General features: G+C 56.3%; 1 protein-coding gene, 1 long non-coding RNA gene and 1 gene segment (V, D, J or C); 2 read left to right on the top strand and 1 right to left on the bottom strand.

Moving 5' to 3' along the window:
* The window catches only part of LOC116279899 (immunoglobulin gamma-1 heavy chain-like), a 165011-nt gene extending 152218 nt beyond the window's left edge, over positions 1-12793 (top strand). The window contains exons 4-6 of the mRNA XM_072963909.1: positions 11740-11784; positions 11914-12243; positions 12327-12793. Of these exons, the coding sequence (XP_072820010.1) occupies positions 11740-11784; positions 11914-12243; positions 12327-12655 (704 nt within the window). The 3' untranslated portion in view covers positions 12656-12793. The remainder of the gene's footprint in view (positions 1-11739; positions 11785-11913; positions 12244-12326) is intronic.
* The window catches only part of LOC102541206 (immunoglobulin alpha-2 heavy chain-like), a 206450-nt gene that overhangs the window by 164319 nt on the left and 21483 nt on the right, over positions 1-20648 (top strand).
* Positions 15846-18404, bottom strand: LOC140697059 (uncharacterized). Its single transcript, XR_012073876.1, has 4 exons — positions 18137-18404; positions 17508-17635; positions 17261-17320; positions 15846-16446 (listed from the first exon to the last, which is right to left on the bottom strand). It is a non-coding gene; the product is annotated as an uncharacterized lncRNA (long non-coding RNA).

Here is a 20648-nt window from a genome sequence, read left to right as displayed (position 1 = left end):
ACAGCCAAGGCGCTGAAGAAAGGTCCACGAGGAGTCACGTAGGGAGGGAAGAGAGGTACTCGGTTTGGAACGCAGCCTCGGGGAGGGGACCCGGGACAGGGGGACACGTCATGGGCACGCAGGTCTTCCCTGGGGAGTGGGCAGCGTGAGAGCGTTAGTAATATGAATGCTAACCAAGTTAGGGAAAAGGACACATGAAAACAGTTTGAACCTTTACAGGGACCTGGAAAATATAAAAAGAGAACCACTCACCAGAGGGGTACGATGGCTAAAACTTAAAACACTGGAAGGGGCGAACAGGGACTAGGTGGCACCGGAGACCCCACGCGACCTGGAAGACAGAACCATGGGAATTACCCAGTCAGAACTACAAAAGGAAAAACAACTTTTTTAACACTGAGAGCAGTTGACGGAATCTATGGAACGACATCAACTGTCCTAACTTCGGCATGATCGGGGTCCCAGAAGCAGAAGGGAGAGAGAGAGAAGTTGAAAATGTACTTAGTGAAATTATGGCAAAAACTCACCAACCATGAAGAAAGAGAGACATTTCCAGGCGTAGGAATCACACAGTCCCAAACAAACACAACCCAGAGAGACCCACACCAAGACACGTCACAATTAAGTTGGCAAAAGTTAAGGATAAAGAGAGGATTCTGAAGACAGAAAGAGAACAACAGAGTCACGTACAAGGAGCTGCCACAAAGTTAACAGCTGATTTTTCTGCAGAAACTCTGCAGACCAGACGGGAGAGGCATGATCTATACAAATGCTGAATGCCAAAAACCTACAACCTAGGAGACGTCACCCCGCAAGATTGTGGTTTAGACCTGAAGGAGAGACAAGAACTTCTCAGGCAAGCAGAGCCTGGAGCAGTTCATCAACCCCCAGAGACATGTCAACGGTCTTCCTGGAGGGGAGCACACAGGCTATTGCAAGACGCAAGAATTTACAGCAAAGGCAAATCCCGCTAAAAGGCAAATTAAAGCCTGAGGTCATCAGCTAAATAAGCAAAAGATTAAAAGATACATTACGTAAAATTAACTGTGACTGCAGTAAACAGCAGTTCACAGGAAGAAGCAAAATATAACATCAAAAATAACGGGGGGCGTCACAGAGGGAACTAAAAAAAACAGACAGGTGAAAAGCTGCTCACATTCCTAATCGTTAGGGAAATGTAAATCAAACCCAAGAGGAGATGTCACCACAAAGACTGCAAGTAAGAAATATTGGTGAAGAGATGGGGTAGACGGAGCCCTGGTCGCTGGTCGCAGGAGTGCAAGCGGGTGCAGCCTCTGGGGAAAACAGCAAGGAGTATCCTCAGAAAAACTAAAGAAACAACTATCACACGGTCCAGCAATTCCACTCCCGCCTGTACATCCGAAGGAAACAAAAACAAGAATTTGCAAAGATACATGCACCCCAAGGTACATAGCAACCGTATGAACAAGAGTCAGCATACGGAAGCAACACAGGTGTCTGTCGGCAGAACAATGGATAAAGGTGGTACGATGAATACACACGACGCAATAATGCTCAGCCGTGCAGAAGATTGATTTCCGCCGTTTGTGACATTGGTGGTTCTCTGCAGTAGGAGGCTTAGTGAAGTCAGTCAGACAAAGGCAAATGCTCTAGGATATCACTTGTATGTGGAATCTAAACATTAATAGAAGTGAGTAAATATAACAACAGGAAAACAGACACACAGATAGACAGATCAAATTAGTGGTTACCCGTGTGGAGAGGAGAGGGGGAAGGGGCTACGTAAGGACAGGGAATTAAGAAATACCAACTACTATGTATAAAATCCATAGGCTACTAGGACTATTGCACAGCACAGGGAGTATAGTCAGTGCTTCTAATAACTTCAAGTGGAATGTACTCTCTAAAAGTATTCAATCACCATTTTGTATGTTGTCCACCCGAAACTAATATAACTTTCTCAGTGAAGTGTATTTAACTTAAATCTATGTATATACACAAATTCATATCAAAATAAGGAACCATCTTCAAATTCCACCCACCACACTTGGGATCAATCATGCTTCTCTGTGGGGCGTGACTCCAAGACATTGGGCCAAGAAGAGTACTCAGGTTACGAAGATGGACATGGCTCCTGCCCCGAGACACACGAGGTCTTGGGACGCTGGTCCAGGCTGCGTTCTTCCTCTGAAACTACCTTGCGTTCCACAGGGCCCATTTGCTGTCCATGAGGCCTTTTCCACGTCAGGCAATGGCTGAGCCATGTGTGTACCCAAGGCCTTCCAGGCCGCTGTCCGTGGTCCTGACGCGGACTAGCAGGCTGTTTCAGCTACTGTCCATGGTCCTGCTTCTGCTGCTCTGCACGGAGTAATGATATTTTTAGATTAAACAGACTTTGCCCTTTTAGGGTAGTTTCAGGCTAACAGAAAGTCCACAGAGCTCCATAAATTCCAGTGCCCCACACATACACCCAGTTTCACCTGTTGTGAATATCTTGCTCCAGTGTGCTACATTTGTCAGAAGTGATGAACCAAGTTAATACATTATGATTAACTGAAGTCCATAGGCAACACCATGGCTCACTATTATCTGCACAATTCTATGAGTTTTGACAAATGCATGGTGTCATTTGCATCCAGAGGCCCCGAGGCTGCTGTCCATGGAACTGCCTTGATCAGGTTCACTGTTCAGGCTGCTGCCCATCGGTCCACCATTTCAGCAACACACAGTACAATTTCACTGCCTTGAAGACCCCCTGTACCTCACCGCCTCATTCCCCACCCCTCCCACACAAACTCCTGGCAGCCACTCGCCTTCTCATTGTCTCCATAGGTGAGCTCCTTCAAATACCGTGTAGTAGGAATCTCACAGCGAGCATAACCTTCTCCGGTTGGCTCCTTTCACTTAGCAATGCGCATTTTCATTTCCCCATGTCCTTTTGTGCCTCAATGGCTCATTTCTTCTTCGTTTTTAATGGTCGTTTCTTACTTTGGGGGACTATGGGAGGGTAATTAGTTTTCCTTCATGGAGATACTGGGGATTGAACCAAGGACCTCATGCATGCTAAGCACACGCTCTATCATTGATCAATACCCTCCCCCCATTGCTTCTCCTACTAACTTCTTTTTTCAACAGCTTTGTTGAGATACAATTGATACACAAAATAAATGCATATATTCGAGGTACATCTGAGTTTGCACATATGCAGACACCTGTGAAACCATCGTCACTGTCAGGGTAGTCGATATATCCATTCCTCTAAAAGTTTCCTTGTGCTTTGGGTTTATTGGGATGGGGGAGCAGCACATGTATGTGAAGAGCCCTTATCACGAAATCTACTCTCTTAACAAGTATCTGGGTGCACAATGCAGTGTTGTAAACCGTCAGCACAATGTTACACACGGAGCCTCGGAATAGATCTCATTCTGCATAACTGAAAATTTATACCTATTGAATCACGGCAGAATCAAAGAGTATCACCACAAAAAATCAATGAAGCACAAAAGAAAGAAGCAAGAAGGAATAGAGGAACAAGTTCACTACAAGACAGACAGAGAACTATTAAAAACAACAGTGATAATAGGCCTTTCCCTGCCACAATTACCTTAAATGTAAATGGATTACATTATCAGAGCAAAAGATATACAGTGGCTGAGTGGATAACAAGCAAGGCCCAGATCTGTGCCAACACAAGGCACTCACTTTAGGCTTAAGGACACATGTAGGCTGGTCACGAAGGGATGGAAAAACGTACTCCATGGAAAAGGCAAACAAAAGGAAGCAAGGATGCGTACACTTGGACAAAATAGACTTGAAGGTAAAAACAGTCATAAGAGACCCAGAAGGATGCTATACAATGATGAAAAAAATCAGTTCTTCACAGACGGCTTCGTCCTTTTTATTCTGCAATCCTGTTCCTCTGCCTGGATGCATCCACTCACCTACTGAGGGACATCCTGTGCGCATCCAAGTTTGAATTAAGCTACGAATGAAGCATCTGTAGACATTTATAAACCATACACATCGCTGCACAGATTTGGGGTGGACATGAGTTTTCAGCCCATTTGAACAGGTGAGTATCTAGGAATGCAGTTGCCGGGTTGTATGGCAAGATTAGGTTTAGATTCTGGAGAAACTGCCGAGCTCTCCTGCAGACGGGCTCTTCCCGTTTGCACCCACCCACAGCGGAGGAGGCCTCCTGCTGCCCCACACCCTCACCAGCGTCGGGAGGTGCCGGGTTTCGGTGTTGCTTCTGGACGTCCACCGTTCTAACAGCTGCGTGGTGGTCTTCCTTGTTTTCGCTTACAGCCTCCAACGACGTCGGATGTGGAGGAAACTTGTGCTTCCTTCTCTGCATCTGTGAGTCTTCTTAGGTGAGAGGTCTGTCCAGGGCTTTTAGTCACTTTTGACTGGGTCGTTTGTTTCCTTGTTGTGGACTTTTAACACTTCTCCGCATATTGCGGACACGAGTCCTTCATCAGATACGAGGTTTGCAAATGTGTGATTCTCCCAGTCCATGGCCTGCCTTTCATTCTCTCGACAGTGTCTTCCACAGGCAGGCATTTTCCACTTCAGATAAGTTCCACTAACTATGTTTCCTTTTCACAAAGTGCGCTTTTTCATTGTACCTACAAACTCACTGCCAAAATCATCCCTCCAATTGGTGCTCCTGACCGGCTGATCTACACGTGCCCGGGAAGAAGGCCTGTCAGAGGGTGCCCGAGGGTGGAGCAGTGAGGCGGGTGGCTCCCGCAGTCTGAGGGAGGTACAGAGCGCCCCACCTGCAGAGAGGCTGGGGCCAGCCTGCCGGAGCTCATTCCAGAGGGAATCACAGGCCGTGGGCTGTCGGGATCATCTGAGCGGACCATGCCAAGCCTCCCATTCAGGAAGACAGCCCACACCAGCCACTGGGGTGGGCACTGCAGGGAGAGACTGCCCCCACCTGAGCCTCTTCAGTGCCTCTAGAACATTCTGACACATGGAGTCAGACGGAGCCGAGTTCCCATGGTGCTGCAAAGTGGACTTGGGGGTGAAGTGTCACAAGACCCCTGGGTTGCTGTGCAGCCCACACCTCTAGGGATGACTGTGGTGAACGCGGAAGGTACTGGTCCCAGGCTCCTGAGAGACGCCAGCCCACGGGGGACATGTCCTGTGGGGGACACGTCCTGTGGGGGACTGTGCAGGGCTGGGAGCCTGAAGGATTCCACCTACCTGGCTCAGCCACCCCCACTCTGCCCAAAAGGCCAGGACGGCCTGAGGCTGTTCTGGGATCCAAGGGTGGTGACTGAGGCCTGGAACCTGGGTCAGAACACACCACTTTTTCTTCTGTTGCCAAAAGAAATGGGAGGTTCAGAGCAGTAATGCATGTCCAGGGCATCCGGGGGTTAGGGGGGAAGCTGCAGGCGTGGCATCTGGTTCACGGAAACGTCTCAGGCTACGCGCGGCGCCCTTCAGTTAGGGACAGCTGGGCCTTGCGCCTGCGGGAGACTGAGCCAGGGCTCCCTCAGACGCCGAAACCCCTGATGCTCAAGCCCCTTCTGCCAAGCCGTGTAGTGTGTGCACGTACATACTCCAGGCACATCCTCCAGTAGGCGTTACTCCTCCCTAGGCTGCTTATGACCCCTAATGCAACGTCAGTGTGATGTGAATAGTGGCCAGTGTGTGGCCAGTTCCAGTTGCTTTAGGGAATATTCTGGGATTTTGCGAAGGGGGTTACATATTTTTAATTCACAGATGGATGGATCCGTGGATGTGGAAATGGCAGAGTCGGATGGCCAAATGCACTCATTTTTATTAGCACAAGACAGCCTTTGAAAAGGTTTCTGTTCTTTTAAAAAAAACATTTTTATTGAGCTATAGTCATTTAACAATGTTGTGCCAAGTTCCAGGGTAGAGCACAGTTTTCCAGTTGTACATGAACATACATATATTCATTGTCACATTTTTTTTCGCTGTGAGCTACCACAAGATCTTGTATATATTTCCCTGTGCTACACAGTATAGTCTTGTTTATCTAGTCTACATATGCCTGTCAGTGTCTACAGATTTTGAAATCACACTCTGTCCCTTCCCACCTCCTCCCACTGGCAACCACAAGTTTGTATTCTATGTCTATGGGTCTGTTTCTGTTTTGTATTCATGTTCATTTGTCTTCTTTTCTTTTTTCTTTCTTTCTTTTTTTTTAGATTCCACATATGAGCAATCTCATATGGTATTTTTTTTTCTCTTTCTGACTTACTTCACTTAGAATGACATTCTCCGGGAGCATCCATGTTGCTGCAAATGGCGTTATGTTGTCTTTTTTATGGCTGACTAGTATTCCATTGTATAAATATACCACATGTTCTTTATCCAGTCATCTGTTGATGGACATTAAAAGGTTTCTATTCTTAATCAAACTCCCCTAAGCCCCACCACGTCCAAGGCAGGCCCCAAGTTCTATGCTGATGAGCACAGGCCTCTGTCCAGTGTTACCGAGCTGGCCTCAGACTGGATGCATCGCCTGGTGGTCACTTCAAATTTACGGCCCCCACTGCCCATCCCAGGATCCGCACATGCGCCCAATGGCCTGCAGAAGCCAGTCGGAGGTGGGCAGAGGGGACCAGGGGATACTGCACTTCTGTGCTGGGAGGACAAGGATGCACTGCAGAACTGTGACGGAGGATGCACAGCAGATCTGTCCTGGGAGGACCAGGGTGCACTGGAGAGCTGTGCTGGGGGACCAGGGTGCACTGGAAATCATCCACAGGAACCAGAACAGGAAGCCGCCTGCTCCCTACACATCAGACTTCCACAAAGTCTGACCTCTATTGTTGGAGGACACATGGAGGGCCAGCGTCACGGGTGGTTAAAAAATTTATCAAAGGCCAGGAGGAGTTCAAGAACAAAGGAAAGTTTAATAGTCATGCGGCTACAGTGGGCCACACAGACGACAGGTGCCCGCGTGTGCACCGAGTGTGAACGTGCAGGGTCTTTTAAGAGGAAGGGGCTGTGAACACAAAGGGACTAGGGAACAGATTTCTGACTGTCTGTAAGTGAGGTGAGGGGCTTTGGTACTTGGGGGGATAGTGGATCTATGACTCCCGTAAGATGGAGACGTGGGCTGGCGCCAGCAAGGCCGCGGGACTCATGACTGATAAGGGGAGACGGGCTGAGCCACGTCGGCCTGAGCTGCGGTGAGGCTGGTCATTTCCCAGGGCTGTCAATTCTGCCAAGGCAGACACCCGCCAGGAGTTTATCTTCTGAGGAGGAGCAGGCAGGTGCCGAAGGACTGGAGGTTTGGGGGCACAGGGCCTCGGCAGGCACCAGCTGCCACTGGTTCCGTGACCAGCAACAGCTCAGAAAGCCGCACAGTCTGCACAGCCCTCCTGTCGCCAGCAAGGAGGTGACCAGTGATGACCACGCCCATCATTTTGTCCCTGCGTCCGACCTAGGACCCACAGGTGGAAGCCGGACGTGCCCCCAACCGTCACAGGGCCCCCTTCTCGCCCCTCGTCCAGTTTCTCCAGGTTCACAGCCCCCATCAGGCACCCCTGAGCTCTCCCTTTTTCCACAAAGAAGCTCTCCATACACAGAAAATATTTTAACACATTAACATATACATCATATACTATGCATACCTGTAGTAAGTGTGTCTGTCACAGACCTGCACGTGTGTGCTGTAACACCCAGCAGCACACACACATGATACAAGCACCAAGCTCCCCCGGCCCCTCCCTGCCTGGAGGCCTTGCTGAGCCCGGGGATGGGCGCAGACTCCCTGGCTGCAGCAGCTCCGAGAACCCAGCTTTTGCCTGTCCTATTAGAGTGCCCACCACACCCTCATCAGAGAAGGGAGAGGTGCCCACCAGGGCTAGGAGGACCAGAGGGCTCAAGTTAAGGCCTGGTACCCTGGTCTGCAGTGGGACATGTGGGCAGCATCCCTGTGGGAGGCAGGGAACAGGTGACCGCCAGGACTCTCACTGTCTCCCTAGGGTCCTGGCACCAGTCGCCCCACCCACACACACCCAATGAGGCGCCTCTGCTGCGTCTGGACTCCCCCAGGTCATCTGAGACAGCACCCACCCAGAGAAACGGGAACTTCCGGAAGCAGGCGGTGCCACCGGTTTCAGTCCCATTCTTAGTGTTCGCAGGGTGGTGGTTAGGGGGTTCACACTCCGGGTCCGCAACTGAATTCCTAGGATGTTCAGCTACCACTTCCTAGAAAGTGGGGCTGCGGACAAAGAGCCCAACCTGGAGGAGCACATGTGCCTAGGACAGAGCAGGGAAGGGGAAGGGGTGCCCAGGAGACCCAGGCTGCAAAGAAGCCACCTCCACAGCTTCCACCTTCGGTGAGTGGGGTCCAGGAGGGACAGACACAGACGGAGTGCAGGGGGGCAATGAAGGGGAGACCCCACCTCAGGGATGGGACCCCACAGGGGTTACAGGAGGGACAAGGACAGACGGAGTGTGGGGAGGGCAATGAAGGGGAGACCCCACCTCAGGGATGGGACCCCACAGAGGGTCCAGGAGCACCTGAGCGAGCAGGAGGAAGGCAAGCTGCCCAGCGGTCGTGCTGCCCACCCAGCTCAAGGATGAGGGAGCCCTGGCAGGGGCTTGCCCACACCAGCGGAGCTGGTGCATCAGAGGCCAGTGGAGCTCAGCTAGGCCGCCAGGCCTTCAGGGAGCGGGTCACGGTCAGTGGGCAGAAGCCTGCCCGGGCTGCACGGGGTCAGTTGTGCCAGAGACACAGGGCTGGCCTGGCTTCCCGAGAGCTTGGAGCTCGCAGCACAGGGGCTGCCCACCAGCTCCACTGGCTACAGGAGGGGCGATGGAGCCAGGGCGCAGAGGGTCAGGACTAGGAGCTGAGGGCTGGGAGCAGGGGGCGCAGAGACGCAGACCAGCACCTGGAGGGAACTAAGGAACAGGGAGACTTCTGGGGGCTCAGGGAGCAAAGAAGAGGCTTAAGGTACCCAAGGGCCAGGAGCTCTGCTGGGAGGGGACCAGGGTGGGACAGAGACTCTGCTGGGGGAGAGCTGCCCAGAAAGGGAGGGGCACCGAGCAGCTCCAGGGAGAAGGGCCCAGGAGCAGAGCGGAACGAGGGGGGTGACCTGCGGCAGGTCACAAGGCAGGGGCTGCTAAGGGCCAGCACCCCAGGGACAAAGCTCAGGGAGGCCGCAGGTGAGCAGGAGACTGAAGCCCAGGAAGGCAGGGGGCTTCTCAGGAATATGGAGAACGCAAGTAGAGCACGTGCGGGTGAGCAGGGGCTGGGGGGCAGGGTGGCTGCTCCAGCCTCTCCAGGAAGCAGGTAGGGCTTGTGCAGGTGGGTAGGGGCTGAAGGGGCACAGGGCTCACACAGCATTTCAGGAAGCAGGCAGAGTTTATGCAGGTGGACAAGGGGCTGGGAGGGCAAGGAGCTGACCCAGGAAATCCAAAGAGCAAAGCCAGGCCTGGGAAAGAAATTCCCGGACTGGATCTGAACTAGGCTGAGGGCTCTGGGGCTGGCCAGAGGGGCTGGGGCTGTTCAAGGCCTGTAGCTCCAGGGACAGGGGTCAGAGAGGGTGTAGGTGAGCAGGGGCCTGCACCAGGACGGCAGGGGGCTGCCGCAGGTGGGCAGAGAGAGCAGGTAGACCTTGTGGGGGTGAGCAGGGGGCTGCACCAGGAGGGCGGGGGGCTGACGCAGGGGCTCAGAGAAAGCAGGTAGACCTTGTGGGGGTGAGCAGGGGGCTGCACCAGGAGGGAAGGGGGCATCTGCAGGTGGGCAGAGAAAGCAGGTAGACCTTGTGGGGGTGAGCAGGGGGCTGCACCAGGAGTTGTGGGTGCTGCCGCAGGTGGGCAGAGAAAGCAGGTAGACCTTGTAGGGGTGAGCAGGAGGCTGCACCATTAGGGCAGGGGACTGACACATGGGCTCAGAGAAAGCAGGTAGACCATGTGGGGGTAGCAGGGGGCTGCACCAGGAGTGCGCGAGGCTGCCGCAGGAGCCCGGGGACATGGCAGAGAGTTTGAGCTAAGGTCTGAGTAGGTGAGCAGGCCCAGCTGAGGGCTCCTGGGACAGCAGGACCCTTGAGCCCCTGAGGGGCTGGCCAGATGGCGTGCTGAGGTGGAGAGAGGTCCCTGGCAAGGGAGTTCTGTGGGAATGAAGGAGAGGGGTCACCCCTGAGGGGACCCGATGGGCCCCAGTCCTTGGGCTTAAGGGCCCGTGGCGGGATGAGAAAGGAGGGGTGGACGTGCCATAGCCTGGTGGAGTGAACAGACCCTGGGCCCAGCAGAGGGAAGGAAAACGCGGGGCTCGTTCAGGGCCTGAGCTGGGCTGCCAGCCAGAACAGAGCAGATGGGTCACGGTGAGAGGAGACAGACCCGGCCAGAGATGGGCCTGGGCTGCTGACACCGAACAGGAGGGGAAGGTGGGGGCAGTGTGGGGCTCCGAACTGTGCTGAGGGATGACCTGGACTGAGAATGGACAAGGGCAGAAGGAAAGCAGGGACCTGAGAGCCACAAGCTGGGGTGGGGTCAGAGGCCCCGGTAGGAGGGGGAAGTGAGCCGAGGGGCTGTAGCTGGAGGTCCAGAAGAGGGACCGGAGCTCCCCAAGGCACAGACTCGCAGCCGGGCTGAGGCCACAGGGATGAAAGGGGAGGGGCCAAGGAGGAGGCCTGCAGGGACAGGGTCCAAGGGGGCCAGTGCCCATGGCCCAGGTGCTGTGCCTGCAGAGCTGACCCACAAGACACGGGCCCGGAGGGCAAAGAGCAGGCCAGGCAAGGGCCACGAGCAGGCTTCTGGGTGATGGAGGCCCACCACGCCAAGGAGAGGCCCGCTCATCCAGGACAGGGCCGGGCTGGGGCAGCAGGACGGTGAGCTCAGGGGACCAGCGGATGCTGCCCAGGTAGCACGCAGCACTGGTGAGGACTCAGACACAGGGCTCAGTCAGGCCAGGCACTTGCAGGAGGTTAGGGACTTGGGGGGCTGTCACCCAGGTGATCACCCAGCTCTGACCCACAGCTGCAGAGGCACGAGGCCCCAGGTGGTGAGGGCCCTGCCGGCCAGCTGGTTTGCAGACATTCTGGAAGCACATGGGCGCTGGGCTCAGGGGTGCCCAGACCTGGACTCGTGACACCCTGCCCGGACCCTCCCAGGGGTGAAGCCCTGGTGGTCACACGGCCTAATTTCTTGCAGCCTCCACCAAGTCCCCATCAGTCTATCCTCTGACTGCTAGATGCAGGGACACGCCTGGCTCCACAGTGGCCTTCGGCTGCCTGGTCTGGGGCTACATCCCTGAGCCGGTGATGGTGACCTGGAACTCAGGCGCCGTGTCCAGCGGCGTTCACACCTTCCCATCTGTTCTCATGTCCTCGGGGCTCTACTCCCTCAGCAGCTTGGTGACACTGCCCGCCAGCAGCTCGGCCGGCAAGACCTTCATCTGCAACGTAACCCACCCGGCCAGCAGCACCAAGGTGGACAAGCGTGTGGATAAGTGGACAGGCCACAGGGAGGTCATCCACTCCCAGACAGGACCGAGGTCAGCCCACCTCCCAGCTCGAACCACATGCCAGGATGGTGACCTCTGCCCAGGGTGTCAGACGAGGAGCGGTCTCCTCGCCTGGAGGCCTCCCAGGCTATGTTAGGGGTCCTCTGGATTTTCCACCAGGTTCAAGGTGGGCACAGGCTGGACAACTCTAACCCACATAACTGGTGCCGATCCGCACCTTCCACAACCTGTCCCTGACCTAAACTCCACCCAGGGCCATTTCCACCCACAGTAACCCCCATCTGCTCTCTCTGCAGCGCACCACAGCGAAGACCCCAGCTCCAAGTGTCCCAAATGCCCAGGTAAGGGAGCCAGGCTACACCCTCCATTGCAAGGAAGTGACCAGACACCAGGCACCGCCTGATGAGAGAAACATGTGCCCTACAGGAGGCCCGTCCAGGTGCTGAACCACTTCTTGTTTCCCTCACCAGGCCCTGAGCTCCTTGGAGGGCCCACGGTCTTCATCTTCCCCCCGAAAGCCAAGGACGTCCTCTCCATCACCCGAAAACCTGAGGTCACGTGCGTTGTGGTGGACGTGGGTAAGGAAGACCCTGAGATCGAGTTCAGCTGGTCCGTGGATGACACAGAGGTACACACGGCTGAGACAAAGCCAAAGGAGGAACAGTTCAACAGCACGTACCGCGTGGTCAGCGTCCTGCCCATCCAGCACCAGGACTGGCTGACGGGGAAGGAATTCAAGTGCAAGGTCAACAACAAAGCTCTCCCAGCCCCCATCGAGAGGACCATCTCCAAGGCCAAAGGTGGGACGGACAACGGGCGCGGGAGGGTCCTGTGGGGCTGCTTGGAGCGACCATCGTGCTCACAGACACACCTGTCCCCACAGGGCAGACCCGGGAGCCGCAGGTGTACACCCTGGCCCCACACCGGGAAGAGCTGGCCAAGGACACCGTGAGCGTAACCTGCCTGGTCAAAGGCTTCTTCCCAGCTGACATCAACGTTGAGTGGCAGAGGAATGGGCAGCCGGAGTCAGAGGGCACCTACGCCAACACGCCGCCACAGCTGGACAACGACGGGACCTACTTCCTCTACAGCAAACTCTCCGTGGGAAAGAACACGTGGCAGCAGGGAGAAGTCTTCACCTGTGTGGTGATGCACGAGGCTCTACACAATCACTCCACCCAGAAATCCATCTCCCAGTCTCCGGGTAAATGAGCCTCACCCCGGCACCCCAGCGAACCCCCCTCCCCGAGGCTCCCAGGGTCCCGAGTGGACGCCTGAGCCCCACCCCTGTGTACATACCTCCCAGGCCAGCATGAAATAAAACACCCAGGGCCTCCCTGGGGCCCTGCAGCACTGTCACGGTTCTTTCCGAGCAGAGCTCCGGCGCCCGCCGGGCCTGCGGGAGGCGGGGGCAGCCCAGGCTCTGAGGACAACCTTGGTGCCATCAGGGGACTGGGGATGACCAGAGGCAAGGGATGGGGTCTGCCAGAGGCAGCAGCTCCCTAGGGTCCAGTGTCGAGCCAGCACCTGCTCAGGCTGGAGTGTGCAGAGGACACTGGTAGAGCCTCCCAGGGACCCTCACGGAAATGAATACATAGTTCTTCCCACCTCTGTCCAAGCCCAACTGTGGGACAGTGGCAGGTCCTTATCCCCGCAGTTCCCGACCCCGGGGCCTCAAAGGCCCACGTGCTGACACCCTGTCAACATGGGATCCACGCCAGGCCAGCAATGGGGGCACAGGCCTCCTGCTCGCAGGACGCACGGGGATCAGGCCCCACATTCCCGCAGGCAAGGTTCTCGGGCCAGAACGGTACACTCGAGGGGACATTCACCTAGACCCATAGGAAACAAGCCTTCTCATGGAGCACAACAGCCTGCACACCCCTCGTCCTCCTGCATACTCACGCACACTCATTTCCTGTGCAACTGCACAAAGCGCTGAACCACAAAAGTGCACACAGGCCAGCCTTGCTCACTGGGTCCTCAACGGGGTACCCGCCCGGGGCCAGACCGGAGCCTGCAGCCGGGTCTCATGAACCCTCTGTGGACAACAGCTTGGTCCCCACTCCTCAAAGCCCCAGCAGCACAGACCACACTCTGACCACACTGGTCAGCTCAGACCCCCACCCCTCCTCTCCCCAGAACACCTGCACCCCCTCCTCAACACACAGAGACCCAACACCCCACTGGTCCCTAGCACGCCGACCCCACCCCCTTGGGCACACAAGGACACCCCAAGGTTGCCTCCGCCCTTCCCTGCAGTAGGACCCACCACAGCCCTGCTCTGCAGACCCTGCCTTCTAGGCCTGGCCTCCAGTGGGAGGGAAGGCAGGGGTCAGGGCACCCTCCCCGCAGAGGACCCCATGAAAGGCACAGCAGAGGAGAGGATAGGGGCCCCCACTGACCAGGCCGAGATCTGGGCCCAAGGAGTCCGGCCAAGACTGAGGCCCAAGCTGGAGGAATGGGGGACACGAGGTCGCTGCCCAGGGACTGACCTAAGGGAACCATTGATCCAGCCCCCCAGGGGGATCCTAGTGCCCCACCCGCCCTGTCACAGAGGGACCCACCCCAGGCGCCACTGACCCTGCCCTGGCACGTGACGGGCAGCCACAGAGCTGAACACCCCCTCCCTGTCCAGAGCCACTCCTGGAGGAGGAGAGCTGTGCCGAGGCCCAGAGCGGGGAGCTGGACGGGCTGTGGACCACCATCTCCATATTCATCACCCTCTTCCTGCTCAGCGTGTGCTACAGCGCCACAGTGACCCTCTTCAAGGTGGGCGGGCCAGGCCAGCGGTGCCTGCTGTCCCCACACGGTGCCCGCACAGTCCCCCTACCCTGTCCACTCCCTGTCCCTCCATGTCCCTCCCTGTCCCCTTCCTGTCCCCTCACAGTCCCGTCACTGTCTCCTCACTCTCCCCTCTTGTCCTCTCTGTCCACTGTCTGTCCTCCTCTGTCTCTCCAGTCCATTCTATTCTCTCACTGTCCCTCTATGTCCTGGTCGGGACCTCGCTGTCCGCGGCTGTGCCCATGTAGTCCTCGCGCCACCCCACCTGAGCACACTTGCGGCCGGCAGTCCCAGGGCTGGGAGGCCAGGTCCTTGGGGGAAGCTGGCATGGGGGCCCCGGCTGTGCTCACACCCGCCGTCCCTGCAGGTGAAGTGGATCTTCTCCTCGGTGTTGGAGCTGAAGCAGACGATCGTCCCAGACTACAGAAACATGATCGGGCAGGGGGCCTAGCGTGTCCTCTGGGGGTGTCCACGGCCACCACAGGCCCCAGAGGTACCCCGTTCATCACTCCGAGCTGCTCAGCCACTACTCCGCCCGCTGCCCTGCCAGTTCTGAGCTCTCGGCCATGCTCACCCGCACCTCCATCCTCCGACTTAAAGGCAACCACTGACCACACCCTGCACATTGCTCACGTTCAGGGGCCAGCTGGGCAGCAGGTGCTACCACCAACCTGAGCTTAGGGGTCTGCCTGTCCTCACCGGGAGTGCCCGGGGCACCCTCAGGTTCCCTTGGATGAGCAGGAGGCTGGCATCCCGGGGCAGTGGGCAGGGATAGCTCTGTGGACACCATCAGATTGGTCATCAAGCAGGGTCCCCAAGGGGAGGTGCCTGTGTCAGATCCTTGGTGGGAACATATGCAGCCCTGGCCAACGTCTCGCAGCAGGGAAGCTTCTGGATGTGCCACCAACGGTCAGCCAAGTACTCAGCTCTGAGAAGGGCCTGGGCCCATGGCCCCTACAGGAGCCAGGCCTGCCAGGAACGGCAGTGAGGTCTCCCCACTCCAGCTTCCCAGAGACGGAACTGGTGACCGGGTCCCCCAGGGGCAGGACACAGCCTCGCTGGACACAGCAAGAGGGACACTGGCACAACAGGGCAGTGGCCGCAGCCAGCCTGTCCCTTGGCCAGCGGCCTGAGTCACCTTCAGCAGGAGCTCCCCTGCACCGGGGGGTGGGGTGAGAGGCGACCCCGGGAGGAGGGAGCCCGACACCCCGGCGTCCCGGCCCGAGACCCCTGGGCCTCTCCTGTCTTGTCCCTGGATGGGGAGGGGCAGGCCCCACTGCCGGGTGGTGGCGGGGGAGAGGGGGCGCGCTACAGCCAGAGGTCACGCCAGGCCTGGCTTGGGGAGCTGTGCATCCTTTCTAAACGTCTGGAGCCCATGAACTTTCTGCGCTGTTTCTCTTTGGTTTGGGTTTTTGTTGCGAGACTCTGGCTTCTCATATTTTCGGTTCTCTAGACAATAAAGCATCCTTTACCATTCCATAGCTCCCTGGCAGTCGCTCTGTGTTGCGGCCCCTCCCCTGGGGACTCCACAGCCTGGCCGCCCGCCACACCCTCCCAGCCCCAGGCCTCAGCTCTCCCCCCACCACACCCATCCCTGGGGTTCCCTGGGGGCGCGGAGTCAGCAGCAAGTCCCAGGGGTCGGACGCCTGGTCAGCACGGCTGCTGTAACACGCACCGCAGTCGGGTTGGAACCACAGAAATGATTGTCTCCCGTCCTGGAGCAGCACGTCCCAGCTCGAGGAGCGTGAAGGCCACTGTGCCCACCGGCTGCCAAGGCTGCAGGGACGCAGTCAGGACTCGGTCCTCCGGGGAGGCCAGACCCTGAGCTCCAGGCCCTCCTGGTGGCTCCATCTCAAAGGAACAGTCTCAGGTCCCGGGCTGTAGGAGACACAGCACTCCCCAGAGGGCAGACACAGGATCCACAGCTGTCTGCCCTTCGCAGGAAATGCTCCAGGAAACGGAGGCCAGTGCCTGGTCAGGGCTGGCTCTGCTGGGCGGTCCAGGCCAGCGCTACAGGAGAGCTCAGTCATCCACGGGACGCGGCCCTGGGCGGCTGGACATTGTCCAAGTGTCTGTGTGAGCCTTTCAGTGTGTCAGGGAAGAGGGGGCGAAATCAACGTGCCGAGTCTGTGCCTCCACGGCCCCAGGGGAGGCCAGCAGGACAGGCTCCTGGAGGGGAGCTGGGACCAGCACTGAGTGGAAAGGGCCATTCCAGCTTCCTGTGGGCACAGACAGACAGACAGCCAGAGGAAGACAGAGAACTTCATGCAGGAAAGGGACAGCTCGCTCCAGTGGGCTCTGCACCAGAGACGGTGAGGCCATGGGGCGGGCAGCCGGGTCCAGGGGCATCGCCGGCCCTCAGGGACCCTGCCAGGCGTGAGGACACTGGGCACCCTCTGCCTCCAGGGTGCTCCGGAAGCCATCCTGGGGGTCTCCCCCACTCGCCATTTCCCTCACACGGAACACCTAACCAACAAGCTGAACCTGCCTATGGTCCCTGCAGCATGCCCAGCCCCAGGCCCTGCCCCTCACCTCCATCCCCTGGAGCCCGGATCTGCCTCCAGCCACACATTCCCACGGGGACACCAGGACGCTCGATGCCGGGCTGGCCCCGCGGGTCCTTGAGGAGCACCAGTCCCAGAACAGCTGCCCCCCACCAGGCCTGAGGGCCCCGTCCTGACCCCGGGGCAACACCAGGCCACAGCGCGTCCCCCATGCACAGCCCCTCCTGGGACCCTGGAAGCGAAGTGGCCGACGCCTTCCCTTGAGCCCCTGTGTCAGCACCGGTGCGAGCCTGAGCTCAGCTTTCTGCTGCTCCTGACCCCTAGGGGCGCTGCCCCGGGCAATAGCTCCGACACACTCCTGTCAGTGTCTCACCTATCCGACCCGCACCCCCATCCACATCTTACACACACACACACACACACACACACACACCCTGGGCTGCCACCCCACTGCGCTCCTGGGCCCCCACCAGGTCCCCCCTCCTCCCGCACTCCAAGGGGAACGCCTGCCGGTCTGAGCTTTGAAAACCTGGATTGCTGTCCGTGTGTGGTGTCCGTGGATGTGGAGAAAAGAAACCCTTGTGCGCTGCTGGTGAGAACATAAGATGGCATTACCGTTGTGCAAAACGGTTTGGAAGCCCCTCAAAGACATTTCAGAAACAACTACCACACTTGCAGCAATCTCACTGCTGACAATAAACCCGAGCGAACATACAACAGGTCTTAAAGAGGCACTTGAACACCCACTTCACAGCAACTCCGTTGACAAGACCTACCACGAGGCACGAACTCGAGTGTCCTTCCGGGGATGGACAGATGAGCACGATGTGGGCTGAGCGTACAATGGAACAGTACTGCCCCGAGAAAGAAGAACACTCTGACGTGTGTGACAGCACGGGGGCACCTGGAGGACATCGGAACGCGTACCGTGAGCCGCGGGCAAGACGGTGAATCGTGTGCGATTCCACTCGGGTGAGCGATTAGGAGTGGCCGCATTCACAGAAGGAGAAAACACAGAAGTGGTTGCAGCCGGGGGAGAACGGGGGGTTGTTGTTTACGGGCATAGGGTTTCACACGTAAAGATGGGAAGAGTTATGGAGACACGGGCGGTCGTGACTGCACTTTATGAATGCATTTGCTGTCCCCAAAACCCGGAGAAAGGCTTAACATGGTACACTTTCTTGGGGGCAAGTCCTATTCTTTTAAACGGGAGAAATCTAACCCGTTAAATAAAATCTGAAAGCCTTCAGGAAGACCTGGAGCCCGTGTCTCTCCCTGTGGAAGAAACCGGTGGCAGCAGGAGAAATCTAACCCGTTAAATAAAATCTGAAAGCCTTCAGGAAGACCTGGGGCCCGTGTCTCTCCCTGTGGAAGAAACCGGTGGCAGCAGGATGGAGCTGCACACCTGCCTGGCCCAGGGCTGGACCCCTGCGGAGGCCGGCGGGCGCCGGAGGAGCAGCTTCTCCACACTGACGGCGTGAGGGTGCCGGTCAGTGACAACGTGCACGGCTGTAGCAGAGCCCCCCAGCCAAGGGACTGCTCCTTCAGTTTGCTCTCCAACAGGTGTAAACTTCTCTTCTGGACAACCCTAACCTAGAGACACACGAAGGGAAGGGAACGCTAAGAAAGCTGCTCACGGCTTAGCTAACCTGACGTAGAACAAGAACAGCACAACCCACTGCTTGTCGGCCACCGTGCACCACGTTAAGCTTCCCGATTAAAAGGCAGCAATACACTTTGTGTTTCCACCTAATGCAGGGGAATTACCTCAGATGTAATATAAAAATGCCAACCCTCCTCCAAGAAAGGCTTCAACTCCCATTGCCCACCTTACGTACCTTCGGCTGATGTTCACGTCTCGTGTTGATGAATAACCTCCGCCTTGGGTGTCCTGCAGCTTATACGCTGAGGTATGTAGCATCACCTCTAACACGTCCTTTGTCACACGGTAGGGGGTGGGGTGGACGGAACAGGTTGGTTATGAGAGGAGGAGACGGAGACGGTGGAGTAGAAGGACACAGAGCACATTCACATTACATCTACATGTGGACCACGTCTCACTGGAGAAAAATGGAGACTGGCAGAGAGACTCCTGTACAGCCAAGGCGCTGAAGAAAGGTCCACGAGGAGTCACGTAGGGAGGGAAGAGAGGTACTCGGTTTGGAACGCAGCCTCGGGGAGGGGACCCGGGACAGGGGGACACGTCATGGGCACGCAGGTCTTCCCTGGGGAGTGGGCAGCGTGAGAGCGTTAGTAATATGAATGCTAACCAAGTTAGGGAAAAGGACACATGAAAACAGTTTGAACCTTTACAGGGACCTGGAAAATATAAAAAGAGAACCACTCACCAGAGGGGTACGATGGCTAAAACTTAAAACACTGGAAGGGGCGAACAGGGACTAGGTGGCACCGGAGACCCCACGCGACCTGGAAGACAGAACCATGGGAATTACCCAGTCAGAACTACAAAAGGAAAAACAACTTTTTTAACACTGAGAGCAGTTGACGGAATCTATGGAACGACATCAACTGTCCTAACTTCGGCATGATCGGGGTCCCAGAAGCAGAAGGGAGAGAGAGAGAAGTTGAAAATGTACTTAGTGAAATTATGGCAAAAACTCACCAACCATGAAGAAAGAGAGACATTTCCAGGCGTAGGAATCACACAGTCCCAAACAAACACAACCCAGAGAGACCCACACCAAGACACGTCACAATTAAGTTGGCAAAAGTTAAGGATAAAGAGAGGATTCTGAAGACAGAAAGAGAACAACAGAGTCACGTACAAGGAGCTGCCACAAAGTTAACAGCTGATTTTTCTGCAGAAACTCTGCAGACCAGACGGGAGAGGCATGATCTATACAAATGCTGAATGCCAAAAACCTACAACCTAGGAGACGTCACCCCGCAAGATTGTGGTTTAGACCTGAAGGAGAGACAAGAACTTCTCAGGCAAGCAGAGCCTGGAGCAGTTCATCAACCCCCAGAGACATGTCAACGGTCTTCCTGGAGGGGAGCACACAGGCTATTGCAAGACGCAAGAATTTACAGCAAAGGCAAATCCCGCTAAAAGGCAAATTAAAGCCTGAGGTCATCAGCTAAATAAGCAAAAGATTAAAAGATACATTACGTAAAATTAACTGTGACTGCAGTAAACAGCAGTTCACAGGAAGAAGCAAAATATAACATCAAAAATAACGGGGGGCGTCACAGAGGGAACTAAAAAAAACAGACAGGTGAAAAGCTGCTCACATTCCTAATCGTTAGGGAAATGTAAATCAAACCCAAAAGGAGATGTCACCACAAAGACTGCAAGTAAGAAATATTGGTGAAGAGATGGGGTAGACGGAGCCCTGGTCGCTGGTCGCAGGAGTGCAAGCGGGTGCAGCCTCTGGGGAAAACAGCAAGGAGTATCCTCAGAAAAACTAAAGAAACAACTATCACACGGTCCAGCAATTCCACTCCCGCCTGTACATCCGAAGGAAACAAAAACAAGAATTTGCAAAGATACATGCACCCCAAGGTACATAGCAACCGTATGAACAAGAGTCAGCATACGGAAGCAACACAGGTGTCTGTCGGCAGAACAATGGATAAAGGTGGTACGATGGATACACACGACGCAATAATGCTCAGCCGTGCAGAAGAATGCAATTCTGCCGTCCCCGCCTTTACTTGGCGCTCACTGAGGCAGACGTCCGCCGCAGGACACTGCACCTTCACAGCACTCTGACTGGCGCCAGCCGGAGTGGCCCAGCTGCCGGGACACGTGAGAACGACGGCATAAGGACCTCATATGTCTTTGTGCTCACAGTTCCCGAGAGGCGGGGCCTTGCCTCAGCCTCACCCCGGGGAATCCAGGGCCCTGGACCGGACAGCCTACAGCCCCTGCCTGTGCGGAGGGCGCCAGGACTTGC

This window comes from Vicugna pacos, chromosome 6 (genome assembly GCF_048564905.1).
Source record: "Vicugna pacos chromosome 6, VicPac4, whole genome shotgun sequence".
In the NCBI taxonomy this organism is placed as follows: Eukaryota; Metazoa; Chordata; class Mammalia; order Artiodactyla; family Camelidae; genus Vicugna; species Vicugna pacos.
This window is presented reverse-complemented; position numbering and strand designations above follow the sequence as displayed.